Source organism: Tamandua tetradactyla, chromosome 23 (genome assembly GCF_023851605.1).
Source record: "Tamandua tetradactyla isolate mTamTet1 chromosome 23, mTamTet1.pri, whole genome shotgun sequence".
Taxonomy (NCBI): Eukaryota; Metazoa; Chordata; class Mammalia; order Pilosa; family Myrmecophagidae; genus Tamandua; species Tamandua tetradactyla.
This window is the reverse complement of record NC_135349.1, coordinates 33,930,493-33,948,849: the sequence shown is the minus strand read 5'-3', so window position 1 is coordinate 33,948,849 and position 18,357 is coordinate 33,930,493. Positions and strand designations below refer to the sequence as shown.

Here is an 18,357-nt window from a genome sequence, read left to right as displayed (position 1 = left end):
AAGCTAGAGCCAAACTTAGTCAACCACAAGGAAACGTAATTTAATCAGGGGTTAGAGCTGTGGATTACAATGGTTTTACTTGCTCTGATAAGGGCGTTTTCCACTTTGTCCTCTCTAAGAAAATCAATTTTTTTTTTCCCATGGGAGCCAGAAGACAAGAAGGTAGGAAATATCACTTTGCTGGCAAGGGGAGTCCTGAGCAGGCTCAGAGTTACTGTTTTCCTTAATCCCTCTTGCCCCCTTTCCCATTGTATTCTCCAGGTGACTTCCTATGATCCTAAAAACCAGACCCAAAGTTCTCAGTCCAGCGTGATTTGGCTTCCTTCTCCAACTTCGTCTTCAGCAACTTCTCCCCCTTTTGTCCTGTTCCAGCCACCCCAGACCCCTCCTACCCCAAGCCTTTGCTGCTCCTTCTTGCTCAGTTCCCTTCCTCCATTCCTGCTCATTCTGGCCATTTGGTGCTGAACCGAGATGTCCCTTTCTCAAAGAATCCTTCCCTAATCGTGGGAAATACCAGCCCTCCTCCCAACACCTCCAGTCTCCCCACCCAGTTTCATTGCCTTCAAAGCCAGGACCCACTATCTGCAATTCTCTTATTTATTTATTTGCTTGATGATCATCTGTCTGCCCCCCTAGAAGGTAAGCTCCGCCGGAGCAGGGGATTTTGTGTCTCTTGATCATTGTTGGGTCCACAGCAGCAGGTACCTAGTAGGTCCCCAGTGCCTGTTAAACGAAGGCCTAAGAGGCTGCCCACCCCAGAGGCTGATGGCCAAGGTCGCCGTCGGGGGCCTCGGGGAGGGCAGGGATGACCGTGTTCCACTGTGATTATTGCAGACCGAGTCTTTCAAACTGAGCGAGCCCTACAGCCAGTGCACCGAGGACGGGAGTGACGTGCCCGTCAAGAACATCTACAAAGCTGCCTACTCCCTCCAGGTACAAGCCTGGGGGTGGGGGGCACCCAGCCCCGGGTGGCTTGGACCCAGCAGACAACGTTATATTGTAAGCTGGGGCGTGACTGGCACCGGGAACTCCAGGGAGGATCCTGGGGTTCATCCAAAGCCCTCAAAAGCAAATGATGCCGGTTGGTTCCAGTCACCTTCAGCCGGCCTGTAACCAGAGCTTAACTGATTCTCTGAGGTTTGCATGGAACACGGCGTACCGCTGAGACAGGCCACCTTCCTACATGGACCTCGGCACGTAAGGGACCGGGGGGAACCAGTCTGGGAGGAACCCTAGACCCATCAGTGCCCCTCATTCCCTGATGGCCTTGGGCAGGTTGTGTCATCCTCAACTGCGATTGTGGCACATTGAATTGGATCAAGGGCTAGAAAGTGGCAGCTCCCAGGCCCCTTCCAGGCTGCAGACTTGTTTCCTTGCCTGGTTGTATTTTAAAAATCAGGGAATTTCATAAGAAAATCCAGATTTCCAGCCTCTCTTGACAAACAAGAGAAGCTGGCAACATTGGGCTCATATTTCTAACTATGAACAGTGAATGGAGCTGCCCCTTTAAAGGAAACATTTGTGTTCTCTGCTTCCCCACAGTCCCCACCACCCCTGAGTGTACTATTTACTGTGTCCTGTAGGTATTTGAGTTTGTTTTTTCCCTAAACTTTCTATTTGGGAATAGTTTTAGACTTACAGAATAATTACAAAAATAATACAAACCCCACATAGAGAACTCCAACATACCCCACCACCACCCTGATAGCCAGATCCACCAACTCCAATATTTTGCCACATTCGCTGTATCATTCTATCATCCATCTATTATCCTTTAAATATTTGAGAGTAGGTTATATACTTTCTGCTCCTTGAAGACATAATGCTTCCATGTACGTTTCCTAAGAACAAGGATAGTCACTTATGTAAGCATCTTAAATACACATATCAAAGTTCAAGGACTTTGACATTGATAGAAAGCTTTGAGTCTATATTCCAGTTTTATCGCATGTCCTAATAATGTCCTCTTGGGCCTTTTCTCCTCCTTTATTAGATCCTGTCCAGGATCACGGATTGCATTTCATTGTCATATCATTGTCTCTTTAGTTGACAAAAATTTTTTAAAAAATTGTGGAAACATATATACAGCATGAACATTCCCATCTCAATCACTTCCAAGCCTACCATTCTGTGGGATTAAGGTTTTCAACCCTTGAGTTTGATGGTCTATTATATCTCATCTCAAATTCTGGGGTCTGCATTTCACCTCCCATCAGGATACCTCAGAAGAACCATGAAAATCATCCACAGAGTAAGATACCTGGTGCCCTCAGCTTATAACACAGCTGAGCTGAGAAGTGGTGGAGACCCTGAGCAAACAGAGACAGAGATAGTCTGCTTTAAGAAATAGAACTCAAAGTGATGTTAAGACAGAAAAGAAAAAAAAAAAGATAAGCTCATTGAGAAAATGTCCCTGGATAATATTTAATGAGAGGCTACCAGGAACAAACACTTTACCTATATCAATTCATTCCATGCTCACAATATGAAGTAGGTATCATTATACTTATTTTGAAGATGAAGAAACCAAGATATCAGCTAGTAAGTGACAGAGTTGGGATTTGAACCCAAGCATCCTGCCCTCAGAGTCATGGTATTGGCTTCTATGCTAGAAGCCTCATGGATATCATGGTGGCTTATGATCCCCCAAGGGCCTGGCATGGAGAGCTTGGACCAGAGAATTATGAAGTTGGGGAGAAGGTTTGTTTCTCTCTGTGTCTTAGTGTTGGCTCCAGTTTTCCCACTTCCGTCTGCACAGGCACCCATGAGATGGGAATGACCTCCTAGCCCCAGCTCAACAATTAGTCCACACATTCAATCTCTTCTCTAGTTTGGTCCCTCAACGTCTTCATGTGGTCAGCCAAGGCTGGTGGGGGGCCAACCCTCTGAGATGAGGGGGTGTCCAGGGAGGGAGCTCACAGCATCCATGTGCAAGGAGGTGAAGGGAACCCTACTCTCCTCTTTCAGATCTGCCTTCACTCGTGCTTCCAGTTAAAGATGGTGGAGAAATGTGGGTGTGCCCAGTACAGCCAGCCTCTACCTCCAGCTGCCAATTACTGCAACTACCAACAGCACCCCAACTGGAGTGAGTGAGACCTGCCTCAACCTTACCCACCCCAGGGCCCCCATTGCCTTTTCTCTGAGGAAGCTATTGGTAGAGAAACTTTAACCAGAGTTTACTTCTGTTGTCAAGCCTGGCTCAAATTATACCTGACAGCTAAGGAGCAAGTGCAATATCTTAGCTTGTGCTAAGAGCAACTCTAGGTGGTAGGAACTGTTGATGGCACCCTTTCATGGATTTGCTTACTGAGGCTCAGAAGGGTTTAGTAACATGTCTAAAGCCACACAGTCAGAAAGTAACACAGCTGGACTGAGGTCAAGGTTTGCCTGATGCACCAACACTGGTCCTTAACCACTACTATATTCTGTCTCCTAACATCACAAAGTAGTAGCTGTTTCCAGAGAACCCACATTTGTAGAAAGGAGGAGGAGAAATAATTAAAGTCAGACTGGAGGCATCACTGGGGACCCAGGATCCCCAGGGAGGCTCCTATGGCCCCAAAGCTCATGTTGCCCCCTCCTTTGTCCCTCAGTGTACTGCTACTACCAACTACACCAGGCCTTTGTCCGGGAAGAGCTGGGCTGCCAATCAGTGTGCCAGGAAGCCTGCAGGTAGGCAGGCCAGGAGGGGATGGGTTGAGCAGGGTTAGGCTGGTCTGGGCCAGCCATGCCTACATTGTCCTCTTCTCCCTGTAGCTTTAAGGAGTGGACACTGACCACCAGCCTGGCACAGTGGCCATCTGAGGTTTCCGAGGTAAGGTTGTCAGCCCACTCTTCCCTTTGAGCCTCCAGCCTGGAGCCTCACTCCTATCCTGGCTGTGTCCCCCGTCCTTGGGGGAGACCCAGGGGAGAAAGAGCTGCCTTGTGAGGCCAAATGGCAGGGCTGGGTTTGAGGGGGAGGGCAGATGGGAATCCCCAGGCCTACCCTTTCTTTCTCCATCACAGAAGTGGTTGCTGCCCATTCTCACTTGGGACCAAGGCCAAGAAGTAAACAAAAAGCTCAACAAGTAGGTTTACCTCCACCCTCCTCCCTCTGCCTCTGCTCACCATGGACCCCAGCCTCTTCGCTTGTTTCCCCATTGCCAAACCCTTTTCATTCATTCATTCTTTTACCAACAAATATTTATTGAGCTCACATCATGAACAAGGCCCTGCTCTTGGCCTGGGGCTCCCAAATTTTTGTTGGCCATGTCCCATGGTATGAAATTCTCTTCACACTGTGGCCCATTGAACATATAACTGAAATAAAAGTCCCGTGAAGCAATTCTTCCTGTGATATGTAATGCACCAGGCTGATTTTCAAGTGGGACACATTGGTATAATCCAAACAATTGTTGATATCCACTCTAATTGGTTACAAAGTCCGTTCTTATTGGTCACAGTGTCTGTTTTGGTTGGTCACGACATCTGTTCCGATGGATTAGTGCTCATTCCATACCAGTTGATAAATATTTTGAATATCACTTGGCTGCAATCTGATATTTTCTGTTCTATTTCATTTTGTAAAAGATACTGTTCATGGCCTAGTAAATTTATTTCAAGGTCCACTGATGGATCTTGACCCTGTTTGAAAAATAGTCTTCTGAACTTTGCCAGCCTCTAATCCTGCTTGAATTCCACCTAGAAATTCCCTTCCAAGGGATCTTTAGTGGAAATCAGCCAGGCTGGAGTTCAGAGATCATGGCAATTGGAGGCCAAGGTAGGAGAGGGTGGAGGCATCCACCACATGAGTTCACATCTCTCTGAGCCATTGTCATATCTTTAATGTCTGGCACCGGGCCTGGCCCCCACTCTGGCCTCAAACATTTACTGAAAATCCTCCAGGTACAAGGTGTGCCTGTGTGAGTTGCTGACCTGGTGGTCCCTGTCTCTAAAGTGCTTGAAGTCTAGTGATAAAGGCAGACCTTGATCAGGCAGTTACGAACCATTAAACTGAGTATTGCAGATCAGAGACCACCCCCCAAGTCAAATTTAGCCCTACTAAATGGGTTACTAAAGTAACCCATTATTTTCAGCTTTTCCCGAAAAACCAAAAGTTCTGGCAAGCACAGACCTTCACTGTTGCATGGTATCAAACAGCTGAATAGTAGCTGCCCCCTGGGAATAAGCATGCACTCTCCAGTTTGCCATGTTCCTATAGGAAAGCAGCCTGATGAAGGGCATGGACACACAAGAGAAGGTTTGTGAGTGGAAGGAGGACCCAAGCCACTAGCCCAAACTGGAGATACACTCTTGGGTGCATGATTCAGGTTCTCGGACCCGGAGGAGCTCAGAGCCTGGGCAGTGCTGGGGCTAAACGGGGGGAGACGGCTGGGCTGAGCAGGCAAGTCACATGGCTGAATGTAAAGGTTCCTGACTCACCTGGGCCCTGCTTGTTGGAATTTTTACAGGACAGACTTGGCCAAACTGTTGATATTCTACAAAGACCTGAACCAGAGATCCATCATGGAGAGTCCAGAGAACAGTGTGAGTAGCTTCCTTCTGCGTCTGGGAATGGGCCCCATCTGTCTGGCCTTGGCGAGCAGAATGGGGCCATGGGGCTCCAGCCTGACCTAGGACGGTTGAAGTAGGATAGCTAGTCTCCGGTCAGGGTAGGTACAGTGAAAGGGGACAGGAAGCCTGCCCTCTTCTTTCTCCAAGCCTGCTGGGGCTGGGGCTTGTTGGTGGCTCCCTTGGGAATAGGAGCCCCTGTATGAGGCCAGTGGGGTGGGGGACAGGAACTTGATGTTTGTGACTTGGCCTGTCTTGCAGATTGAGATTCTCCTGTCCAACTTTGGTGGCCAGCTGGGCCTGTGGTTGAGCTGCTCCGTCGTCTGCGTCATTGAGATCATTGAGGTCTTCTTCATCGACTCCCTTTCCATCATTGCTCGCCGCCAGTGGCAGAAAGTCAGGGAGTGGTGGGCCCGGAGGCAGACACCCCCCTGCCCTGAGGCTCCCCCTATTCCCCAGGGCCGGGACAATCCGGCCCTTAATGTCGATGATGACTTGCCCACTTTCACCTCTGCCTTGAGCTTACCTGCAGCCCTGGGGGCCCAGGTACCCGGCACCCCACCCCCCAGATACAACACCCTGCGCCTGGAGAGGGCCTTCTCCGACCAGCTCACAGATACTCAGGAACTGGACGAGTCTTGAGGCAGGGATGAGAAGAAAGATGTGATCAGGACCACCAGCCATGGTCTGAGGGCCTAGACCCCATCCCCTGGACACAGAGGGCACAGAGGGGATCCTCTGCCCCCACACCAGGGTATTCAGAGACACTGGCTAAAAGCCTTCTTTGAAAACAAGATGGGGCCTGGCCGTGTGCAGGTGCATCTGTTGGACCCTGCCCAGGGACACTCACCACCACCCAGGAGAAGTTCTGTCCTGAGGCCCAAACTCTCAGGGCATCCTCAAGGGATAGAGATTGCAGGCCAAGAAAGTGCCAGCTTGAGGCAAAGGCCAGAAGTGAGGCCCAGTGGAGTGCTTCACTGCGTCTTGAGAGAAAAGGACTTCTTTAGAACCCCAAGCCAAGGATTCACCCACTCCCAGCCTGGGCTGGGCCCAAGTCTGTGATCTTAGGTATCCAGGTTGGACAGCCACCACCTGGTGCCAAAGACAGGAGGAAGCACCAGCCCTAGAACCAGGGGCTGTTTGTGAATAAACTGTTCTGAGTCATAGACACTGGGTGTGATCTCCTCTGTGCCCTATCCCTCCTCTGGGCAGGAGCTGACTCAAGGACTTAGAGTATGTGGTGTGGAGGGGTGGAGTGGAGTGGGGGCATCTGGTGGTGTCATTGGTTGTCCCCACTCTGGTGATGGGGTGGAGCCAGGTACTTGGCTGCTAATGCAGTGCCCTGGGCCCCTTACCCAAGAAGGGGAGGCCAGAGACCAGTTAAAGGACAGAGCTGGACAGTCCTGTCCTGTGATCATCCCTGCACCCCACTCCAAGCTGCTCTTTCTAGCAACCTGCCTCAGCACCAGCCAGGTGCCCCATCTCTCCAAGGCAGACCAAGCCCCAACCAATGGCCTGCCCCTTACCCACAAGCCAGCCACTGCAAGCAGCCCCTACATACCATAGCCTCATCTTCTCATGCAATAATAGCAGGTATTAGCTTGACATCAGCACAGGAACGGTATGCAAATCACTGTTCTAAGCACTTCCATGGATTAATTAGCTCAGGGGTTGGAATAGAGCAGAGTGGGGGACAGGCAGAGAGGGCTGGTAACTGTGTTATTTGATCAGGGGGAGCCTCTGTCTTAGTTTGCCAAGGCTGCTTTGACAAACACCACACAATGGATTGGTTTAAAGAACAGAAATGTACTGTCTTGTGGAGGCTAGAAGTCCAAATTCAAAGTATCCACAGGCCATGCTTCTCCCAGAGTTTGCAGCTTTCTGGTGCTGGCATGCCACAATTCTTAGGGTTCCTTGGCTTCCATCTCATGGCAAACTGCTCCCTTGGTCTCCTGTGGCTTTCTCTGATTAAGTGCATGCAAATTTCCTCCAGCCATATGGATTAAGGGCCACCCTGATTCAATCTTCCAAGTTCCTATTTACAAATGAGTCCACACCTTAATTAAAAATCACATTTTAAAGGTCCTCCGTGCAAGTGGGAAAACCTGTAAGAACACGAATTAAGGCATGAACATGTCTTGTGGGGTGCTTGATTCAGCTGCAAGTAGAGGGTGATATCTGAGCAACTTGAGGGAGTTATTCATGCAGGTATATCTGGGAAAAGGCTGATCCAGGCGGAGGGAAAAGTTAGCAGTGATGAAAAAGTTTCTTTCTAAAATAAGTGTATTTACAGTGGAATATTATACAGCCACAAAAAGGAATGAAGTTCTGATTCATGCTACAACATGGACAAACTTCAGAAACATCCTGCTGGTAAAAGGAGCCAGACACCAAAGGTCACATGTTGCAGGGTTCCATTTATATGAAATATCCAGAATAGGTAAAACCAGAGAAACAGAAAGCAGACTAGTGATGCCAGGGGGTAGAGGGTGGAGGGAGTGGGGAGTGACTGCTTAATGGGTACAGGTTTCTCCTTTGGGATGATGAAAATATTTTGAAGTAGACAACGATGATGTACACCACACGATACATGTGCTAAATGCCACTAAACCCTATGTACCCTTTCAAATGGTTAATTTGGGCCACGGTGGCTCAACAGGCAGAGTTCCCACCTGCCATGCCAGAAACCCGGGTTCGATTCCCGGTGCCTGCCTATGCAAAAAAATAAAAAAGAGTCGATGCAGTTGATTAAAATGGTTAATTTTATGTTATGTGAATTTTACCTCAAAAAAAGTTTGTTTTTTTTTATTAATTAAAAAAAAATTAACTAACACAACATTTAGAAATCATTCCATTCTACATATACAATCAGTAATTCTTAATATCATCACATAGATGTATGATCATCATTTCTTAGTACATTTGCATCGATTTAGAAAAAGAAATAGCAAGACAACAGAAAAAGAAATAAAATGATAATAGAAAAAAATTTAAAAAATATATTAAAAAAAACAAAAAAAAAAACTATAGCTCAGATGCAGCTTCATTCAGTGTTTTAACATAATTACATTACAATTAGGTAGTATTGTGCTGACCATTTTTGAGTTTTTGTATCCAGTCCTGTTGCACAGTCTGTATCCCTTCAGCTCCAATTACCCATTATCTTACCCTGTTTCTAACTCCTGATGGTCTCTGTTACCAATGACATATTCCAAGTTTATTCTCTAATGTCAGTTCACATCAGTGGGACCATACAGTATTTGCCCTTTAGTTTTTGGCTAGACTCACTCAGCATAATGTTCTCTAGGTCCATCCATGTTATTACATGCTTCATAAGTTTATTCTGTCTTAAAGCTGCATAATATTCCATCGTATGTATATACCACAGTTTGTTTAGCCACTCGTCTGTTGATGGACATTTTGGCTGTTTCCATCTCTTTGCAATTGTAAATAACGCTGCTATAAACATTGGTGTGCAAATGTCCGTTTGTGTCTTTGCCCTTAAGTCCTTTGAGTAGATACCTAGCAATGGTATTGCTGGGTCATATGGCAATTCTATATTCAAAAAAAGTTTTTAAAAAGCAAATTTATTTAAATTAAAAAGAGTCAGTTGACAAAGAAAATAATTATAACTGTAAAGAAAAGCAAGCTGCTCAGAGAAGTCAGGATAGCAGTAACTATCCTGGGTGGGAGAGAACGAGGGTGAGTGGAGCATAAAGGGAACTTTTAAAGAGCTGGCTGGCAGTGATCACTTTCTCGTCTAAGTGGGGGTGCAAGATGGGTGCTTGCTTTACTGTTTTCAAATTACTCAGTGTTTTGTCCACTCCCCTATAGTGAATGACTTTGCATAATTTTTTAAAACTCAGAAAAGAAAGAAAAGGCTGATGGGTGATAACATAGGTGTTTCTGAATGCTAACAACACCCTAAAGTTTAAGGAGATGTCCCCAAGGGGCTCTGGCTCCTTCCTTCTCCACTGAGGCAGCCTTAAGAATCGACCAGTCATTGCGGGATTGAGAAAACCTTCTTGACCAAAAAGAGGAAAGGAAATGAAACAAAATAAAGTTTCAGTGACTGAGAGATTTTAAACAGTCAAGAGGTCATTCTGGAGGTGATTCTTACCCATCAGTTGGACATCCCTTTTTAGTTTGCAGTGTATTCAAATAGCTAGAAGGAAATACCTGAAACTGTTGTACTGTAAGCCAGTTGCTTTGATTCTTGATGATGAGTGTATAACCAGATGGCTTTTATGGTATGACCCTGTGATAGTGAAAATCTCGTGACTGACACTCCCTTTGTCCAGCATATGGGCAGATGAGTAAGAAATTACAGACAAAAAAATACATAAATAATAGATTAAAGAGTATGGGATGTTTTGAGTGTTCTCTATTTTAATTTTTGGAGTAATGAAAAGATCCTAAAATTGTGATGAATGCACAACCATATGAGGATGCTATAAGCCATCGTCAATTGTATATTTTGAATGATTATGTAATATGTGAATAGTCCTCAATAAAATTGCATGAAAAAAAAAGAGCTGGCCAGAGGGACATCTCCCAGGGTAGGTGTTCTAGGAATGCTCCCAGCTGAGCTCAGCTCTGGCCCACGCAGCCTCCCTGCCTGCTAAGGATCCATCTCAGCTCCTTCTCTCCCGGGGCAGGGCCAGGCCAGGGTGGAGATGGAGCCTGGATCCACAGGATTCCTGAGACTCAGGCGCTAATTGCAGCCGCAGACTGAAGGAGCCTCACTGTGCCCAGCTGGAAGGTGGCAAGAGGAGGAGGCGAAACCAAACCGATCGTTAAAATGTTCCTTCACTCTCCCTCAGGCTCACTCCTGGAGGAATCTTCCCAGCCACCTGTGGTCATGCCTCTGGCCAGGCCTGGAAGTGCTCAGCTCTGTTTGTTGACTAACCCCTTGTACGCAGAAATCTGACCATTTCCTTTTGTTCTTTTTTTTAATAACATTGCTCCTGAGTGTAAGAAGAATAAATATTGTGTTAGAATTCTTGTCTTCAAGTGACAGAAACTTAATTCAAATTGGATTAAGAAATTTAAAAAGAAATGCATTGACTCACAGAACTGAAAATTCTGTGGCTAGCTAGCTTCAGGTATTGCTGGATCCTGGGACTCAAATGATGAGATCAGAACTCCCATTTCCCATCTCTTATCTGTGCTTTTCTCTAGGTTGGCTCCATTCTCAGACATACTCCCCCATCACTGTGTCAAGATGGGTACTAGGAACCTCAGGCACTTCCAAAAGAGAGAGCTCTATTGCAACAGTCAAAAAAACCCTCATATTATCTAATGGTTCTTTTGGTCTCCAGTGTCTTGGAGCAGCTAGAAGAAAAAATGAAAAATCATGAAACTGTAACATACCAAACTTTAAAATCTGTTGTATAGCTACTTGTTAAAATGTGCTTGGAAGCTTATTGTTATTTTGTATATATGCTATTTTTGCACAATAAAAAGAAGTTTTAAAAAAAATGATCTAATAGCCTGGCTTTGGACATAATTGGGTCATGGGCCTTTTCTCAAATGAATTACTCTGGCCAAAGGGATAAACCATTTGTTGGTGGTCAGGCCCAAGTCACGTGCTTATTCATAAATTGGGGGAAGCAGCTCTCATTCAAAGAGAGTGGGGGAAGAGTGGTACCCCAAGAACCACCAGGCTGCTCCTTCCACAAGAAGGAAGAATGTACACTGGTCCAGCGAAAACAAGAGATAACCTGCTATGCATGGTAAAACATTGGAAAATTCCAGAAAATCACAAAGATGAAAAAAGGACCCACCACTATTCTACCATAATAGACTTCCTTGATATGTCTTCTGGGTGTTCATTTCATACATGGGGGATATTAAGCAAGCTCAGAGAATTTCCCAACCCAGCAACATAAAAGCAGTTCAAGCAAGAACATGAGAAAGGACAGCAAAGCAAAGGAAACTCTAGTAGGGCAGTAAAGCTGGCTATCCAGGTGTGTTGGTTTGAAAGGATGTATGTACCCTAGAAAAGCCAGGTTTTAAACCAAATCCCATTTTGTAAAGGCAGCCGTTTCTTCTAATCCCTATTCAGTACTATGTACTTGAAACTGCAATTAGATCATCTCCCTGGAGATGTGACTCAATCAAGAGTGGTTGTTAAACTGGATTAGGTGACAACAGGTCTCCACCCATTTGGGTGAGAATTAATTAGTTATTGGAGTCCTATAAAAGAGGAAACATTTTAGAGAATAAGGGATTCAGAGAGAGCAGAGAATGCTGCAGTACCGCCAAGCAGAAAGTCCATCAGCCAGCGACTTTGAAGATGAGGAAGGAAAACACCTCCCAGGGAGCTTCATGAAACAGGAAGCCAGGAGAGAAAGCTTGCAGATGATGCTGTGCTCACCATGTGCCCTTCCAGCTGAGACAGAATCTCTGACTATGTTTGCCATGTGCCTTCTCACTTGAGAGAGAAACCCTGAACATCATCTTCCTTCTTGAACCAAGGTGTCTTTCTCTGGATGCCTTTGATTGGACAATTCTATAGACTTGTTTTAATTGGGACATTTTCTCGGCCTTAGAACTGTAAACTAACAACTTACTACTTTGGATATTATCCAAAAAAAAACATCCTTTATGCTCTGAAGTCAGACGATGGATTCAAATTCAGGTCCCAACACTTATTAGATGTGTATCCTTTGGTAAGTTACTTAATTAATCTCTGCTTCAGTTTCCTTATCTGCCTGGGGGGCTTAATAAGAGCATCTACTGCATACAATTATTTTGAGGATAAAATAAGATAAGGCAGATCAAGTGCTTTTCTGAAAGCCTGGTTCAAAGAAGATACTCAGTAATCTTGGGTTGGCGTTTTTGTTGTTTTTACAACCTACAGTATTTAGGATCCATCAGACATTAGTCAGCCCACTTACAGATGGCTGAATGGACTAAGGCAAGCACTGCTGACAACCAGAGTTGGCTGCCTTAGAGGCAGATTCTGGCTAAAAAGGAAATGCCCTCTGGAACTTCCTGTTAAAAAGCTGCTGTATCTATAATTAAAGGAGGGGGAGAGCTCAGACCTTGCAACTACTAAAGCGTTGTTCTGAAGGTAATTGTTGCTTATCACTGGAATCTGCCGCCGCTGACTTTAATTTCCTGGCTTCAGACTGGGGTACCTGGGTGTTGCCAAACTGGACCTCAGGGGAGCCCCCATTTCAATCTCAGGAGTGGGCCAAACAAATGCTGCCCACCCTTCATATCCTGGATGGACAGTTTATGGAAACTGATGGTATTTTCTTACAGAACACCTTGGGAGTCAAGATGGTATCCTCATCACTTCTTTCCACTGAGGAAGAGATATTGCTGGGTCTCCAGGTGGGCAATTGGATTTAGATTCTGTGGTCATTGCTTGAGATCTTGGGCTAATGTTCTAGACCCTGGCTAGTACTGGATGCAACTGATGACATAAGGGGAAAATATGGCAGCTCTGAGGCCAGGCAGCTTGCTCCAGAAGCTTCACACTGAATCTAAAAAGCGGGAGAAAAAAGAGCAGGATCGGGGCGTAGCATGGAGCTCGAGGTGAGAGCCAACCTATGGCCAGAGAAGGGCCCAGTCCATGTCAGGATCAGGGATCAACCCAAAATGAGGGTCAGGCACAACCAGTGGCCAGGTGTCCAGTCCCATTGGTTATCAACCTTTATATGAAGCTACTTCCTTGCCCAAAGGCATTTCTTAAGGTTGGCCTGACATTCTCCTGGATCCCCTCTGCTACTTCCATGTTATCATTTTATAGCCTCCCCATTCCCAGCTCCTGGCTCCTGCCATTCCAGCCTCTTTCATTCATCCTTGCCCACATTGCTTACTATCACCCAGGTCCCTTCTTCACATCACTGTGATTTTACCTCCTTCTGCCCTGTTTAATTCATATATCAGGGCTTTTAACTTGGGAAGAGAGCCCAGGTCATGCTAGTTTAGGAGAAGGAAGGGATGGGGAAAATGTTTGACTCAGATGAAAAGTGTGGCTGCATCCAGCTTTAGGCACGGATGGACCCAGACCTTCATCGGGGTTTCATCCCTCTCCCTGTCTCCATGATCTGCTTGCCAATCTTCTCAGACCAGATCTCTCCATGAGATGGGAGATGGTCTCTGACACCTAGTACCACGATCCCCCCACAGCTCATCATGCCAAAAACAAAAAGGAGAGAGAGAGAGAGATCCTTCTTCCCCCAGCATACATATATCAAATTCACCTAGGGATTCTCATTAGTCCTGTTGGGGTCACATACCTGCTCTGAAGCAATCACTGTAGCCAGGAGGGAGCAGTAGGCTGATTGTCACAAACCCAACCCTGATAAGGATGTTCCACCCAAATTACAAGGATTCCCCCAAAAATGGTGACTGAGCAAACAAACATAGATCTTCATACTGAACACCTTGAATTTGAGTTGTGTTTGGTCCATTCAAACAGGGAACTTCACAACTCCTTGACTTCTTTGACTCCAGTGACTCTCATTTCCATTTCCAAGGTTTACCTTGGATAGAAACATGTCTCCCATCCCCCATCCCCCGACTCTTGTATTCTCTCCATCTTGCTTCTTGACCCAACACAAACCTCCAGACCCCTCCTCAGCCTTCCCTGGAGTCCCAACTCATCAACCCTTTTCTTTGGCTTCTTTCCATCCTAAACTCTAAATTCAAACATTCCAACCACATTCTCACCACCATCCTCGCCTTTCTACTCTTAGAACACTGGATCGTGACGTTCAGGTGGGAGTTTTTCTCTCCCTGCCACTGGGCTCTCCAGCCATGCTGGAACTTAGCATGTCCTTGATCTGATCAATTTGATCAGCAAAGAATTAGCATTCCTTTACCTGACTGTTTCCCCTACTTCCCTCAAAATAAGAATCACCTGGGGCACTTGTCAATCTAAAGATCACTAGACCTCTTCCGTGAAATTTCTGGTTCAGTAGCTATGCATTGAAGACCCAAGGACTCAGTTATTTTAACAAATTCTAAGTGACTCTTACCTCCCCAGATGATTGGGAAATAGTATCTATTTCCTCCTCATTTCACGTGCATAATGAATTTTGGCTTGCAGACCTTCTCAAGGGCCATAAGTGCCACTCCAACCCTACTAGGTGAGTGGGCTCCTACCTCACACAGAAAACTCAGGTTGGTTGACCCGAACTCTTCTGCCCATAAACTTGAGTTACATCCCTCTTGTCTTTGCTCTTTTCCCTCCAATTTTGGAAGAAGAGGCACTTTCTCCACATTAGTCCATTGTACCTCCTATCCTCACCCATCTTATTCTATCACAGCCCCCATCCTCTATGTCTTCATCTTCTCCCACTCTTCTGACCCCTTCTCCTCTGCCTTTGAAAACTCCTGCTTTAAATTCCCTCTCTATTTACACCCTTCTCTTCACCACCAATCTTCTTTTTTTGTATCGTGTCTAACATAATATCTTATTAAGTTATCACTTTAAAAGTGATAGGTTTTTAATTATACAATGCCTAGATAATCATTCTTTTAAAACTTAGAGAGTACAAATGTAAAAAGAGAAAATACTCATGGTCACCAAACATCATCACCCAGACCCAACTACAGCTAACATTGTTTCTCCAATAGTTTTCCCATATAAAGATTTTTTTTTCTTACGAAAATATGCTCACACTGTTTTGTAATTTGCTTTTCTCACTAAATACTTTTTTTTTTTTTTTTTTTTGGCATGGGCAGGCTCCAGAAATGGAACCCGGGTCTCTGGCATAGCAGGCGAGAACTCTGCCACTGAGACAGTGTTGCACCGCCCTCCCTAAATACACTTTAAATGATCTTCCATGTTAGCAATTGCAGCTCTAATCATATTTTTATTTTATTATGATGTTTAAGTTTTAGTAGGTAATAGAATCACATGGTTCAAAATCCGTAGGCTAGAAAAGATATTCGACAAAAATCTCCCTCTCATCCCTATTCTCCACTCACCCAGTCCTTTCACCTCCCAATTTTATTGTATAGATCAAAAAATGTTAATGGCCAAAAGCATATTACTAAGCTAATACAACATTATTTTACTCATTCAATCCCCTATTACTGGATACGTAGGTTATTTCCACCTGTTTACATTATAAATGACACTTTGATTTAGCAAGCTTATGATTCTCCCTCCGCCCAGTTGTTCAATTATTTCCTTATGGAGTGGCTAGGTCAAAGACCTTGAACTTCAGGGGGACCTTTTTATTGTGAAATTGCTTTACTTCTCCACACCTGACCTTACCCAGGTTGTCATGTTGCACCAATTGCATCAGCCATAACTGTTTAATTTGCATTCCTTTTGTTACCAGAAACCCTGGGTCCTTTTTATTTAGCATCTTTGCACAGGCAAATTTCTTAGAAGATGACCTCAGCTACGTCCACCTCTTCATTCTTACTGACTCATCAACTCTTCACAGTTTGGGCTTCAACTGCTCCTCACCCCTCAACACCCCAGCAGCAGTTGTGTCATAAGCACCCAATCATATGGACCCTCGCCAGCCTCCTCCTGTTGAATTCATTTCCCTCGGCCACCGAACATTATAGACTAGATACTTTTTGGTTGTTAGATTGAGGTTGTTTTTTTGGTTTTTGCTTTTTGTTTTAATCCAACTTAGTTTATAGAATTCACAGTTTTAGGTATCCAATTTGAATTTTGACAAACATATGCAGTCACGTAAGCACCATCACCATCGAGATACAGAATATTTCCATCATTCCAAAAAGTTACCTTATCCTTTGCAATCAGTTTGTCCCTGCACATGGTCCCTGGCAAACACTAATCTGCTTTCTATCAATACCACTGTAGTTTTACCTTTTCAAGAATTGTATATAAAGGCAATCACTCGGTGTTTGGTCTTTCCTTTCTGGATTCTTTCACTTAGCATAAATTCCTTTAAGAGTGATCAATGTCAAAAAATAAGAATAAAATAAAATAAATTAAAAAAATGCCCTGTGTCTGATGCTCCTTTTATCCAGGGTATGGACAGATGAGTAAGAAAAGATGGATAAAAAATAAATATACAATAGGGGGGATAAAAGGTCAAATAAATTGGGTAGGTGGAAATGCTAGTGGTCAATGAGAGGGAGAGGTAAGGGGTGTATGTAAGAATTTTTTCTTTTGTGTTTTTGTTTCTTTTTCTGGAGTGATACAAATGTTCTAAAAATGATCATGGTGATGAATACACAACTATGTGATGATATGGTGAGCCACTGACTGTACACCATGTATGGAACGTACATGTGTGAAGATTGGTCAATAAAAATATAAAAAAGAAAACAGTCACCAGCATCATAAGCATCTTTAGTTCACTCCTACTTTATTCCTGTGTATGGATGATGCCACAGTCTGCTTATCATTCCCTGCTTGGTGGATTTGGGGGTTGTTCCCAGTTTGGGGGCTATTTTTAATTCAGCTGTTAAGAACGTTCAACTGCAGTCTTTCTGTGAACATATGTTTTCATTTCTCTTGGGTGCATTCCTGGGAGTGGGATTGCTGGGTCACTGTGTGGGTGGATGTTTATAGGAAACCACCAGCCTGTTTTCCAAGGTGCCTGGTTCCGTTATACATTTCCACCAGCGGGAGATGAGCATTCCAGGGGTGCCACGGCCACAGCCAGCCCTCGGTCTTGGCAGTCTTTATGATTTTAGTCTAGCTTTACCAGGTAAAGGCAGGACCTCATCGTGGTTTTAATGTGCAATTCCCTAGGGATCGATGATGTTGAACATCCTTTCCATGTGTTTATTTTCTATTGATATGTCTTCTTTGGTTAAAATTTGTAACTGAAAAAATACTATAATATATGACCATGGTTGAAAAAAAAAAAAAGCACAAAAGGGAAAAGTAACTGTGCTGGTTTGAAAGGAAGTATGCCCCCTAGAAAAGTCATGTTTTAATCAAAATATCATTTTGTAAAGGTAGAATAATCCCTGTTCAATACTGTATGTTTGAAACTCTAATCAGATCATCTCCTTGGATGATGTGATTTAGTCAAGAATGGTTGTTAAACTGGATTAGGGGACGACATGTCTCTACCCATTCGGGTGGGTTTTGACTGATTTATTGGAGTCCTATAAAAGAGGAAATATTTTGGAGAATAAGAGATTCAGAGAGAGCCGAGAATGCTGCAGCACCACGAAGCAAAGAGTCCACCAGCCAGTGACCTTTGGAGATGAAGAAGGAAAACACCTCCCGGGGAGCTTCATGAAATCAGAAGCCAGGAGAGAAAGCTAGCAGACGACACCATACTCAGCATGTGCCCTTCCAGCCGAGAGAGAAGCCCTGACTGCGTTCGCCATGTGCCTTCTCACTTGAGAGAGAAACCCTGAACTTCATCGGCTTTCTTGAGCCAAGGTATCTTTCCCTGGATGCCTTTGATTGGACATTTCTATAGACTTGTTTTAATTGGGACATTTTCTCAGTACTAGAACTGTACACCAGCAACTCATTAAATTCCCCTTGTTAAAAGCCGTTCCGTTTCTGGTATATTGCATTCCGGCAGCTAGCAAACTAGAACAGTAACCCTCCGTCTCTCTGATAACCCTATCAGGCTGACAGCTGAGAAAACTGCAGTGCAGGTAACTTTAGCCAGGTTACACAGCTAGAAATTGGTAGAGCTGGGATTTAAACCCAGGCAATCAGACTCACAGCCACACCCTTGACCATTTACATAAATAACACATCCTGTTCCGTTCTGCTTTTTCCTTTCCTCACTTCAAACATTGTGGGTATTGTTCAAATCAGTACTTATTGATCGTCCTTCTTTGTTTTAGCAACCCCATGTATTCCACTGAAAGACTATCCATAAT

General features: G+C 44.7%; 1 protein-coding gene across 1 annotated transcript in view; it reads left to right on the top strand.

The window, feature by feature from the left end:
- Positions 1 to 6,720, top strand: part of SCNN1G (sodium channel epithelial 1 subunit gamma) — a 29,320-nt gene extending 22,600 nt beyond the window's left edge. Inside the window, exons 7-13 of the mRNA XM_077140259.1 lie at positions 835 to 933; positions 2,968 to 3,085; positions 3,594 to 3,672; positions 3,757 to 3,814; positions 4,006 to 4,067; positions 5,451 to 5,526; positions 5,812 to 6,720. Of these exons, the coding sequence (XP_076996374.1) occupies positions 835 to 933; positions 2,968 to 3,085; positions 3,594 to 3,672; positions 3,757 to 3,814; positions 4,006 to 4,067; positions 5,451 to 5,526; positions 5,812 to 6,192 (873 nt within the window). The 3' untranslated portion in view covers positions 6,193 to 6,720. The remainder of the gene's footprint in view (positions 1 to 834; positions 934 to 2,967; positions 3,086 to 3,593; positions 3,673 to 3,756; positions 3,815 to 4,005; positions 4,068 to 5,450; positions 5,527 to 5,811) is intronic.
- Positions 6,721 to 18,357: the final 11,637 nt, after the last annotated feature.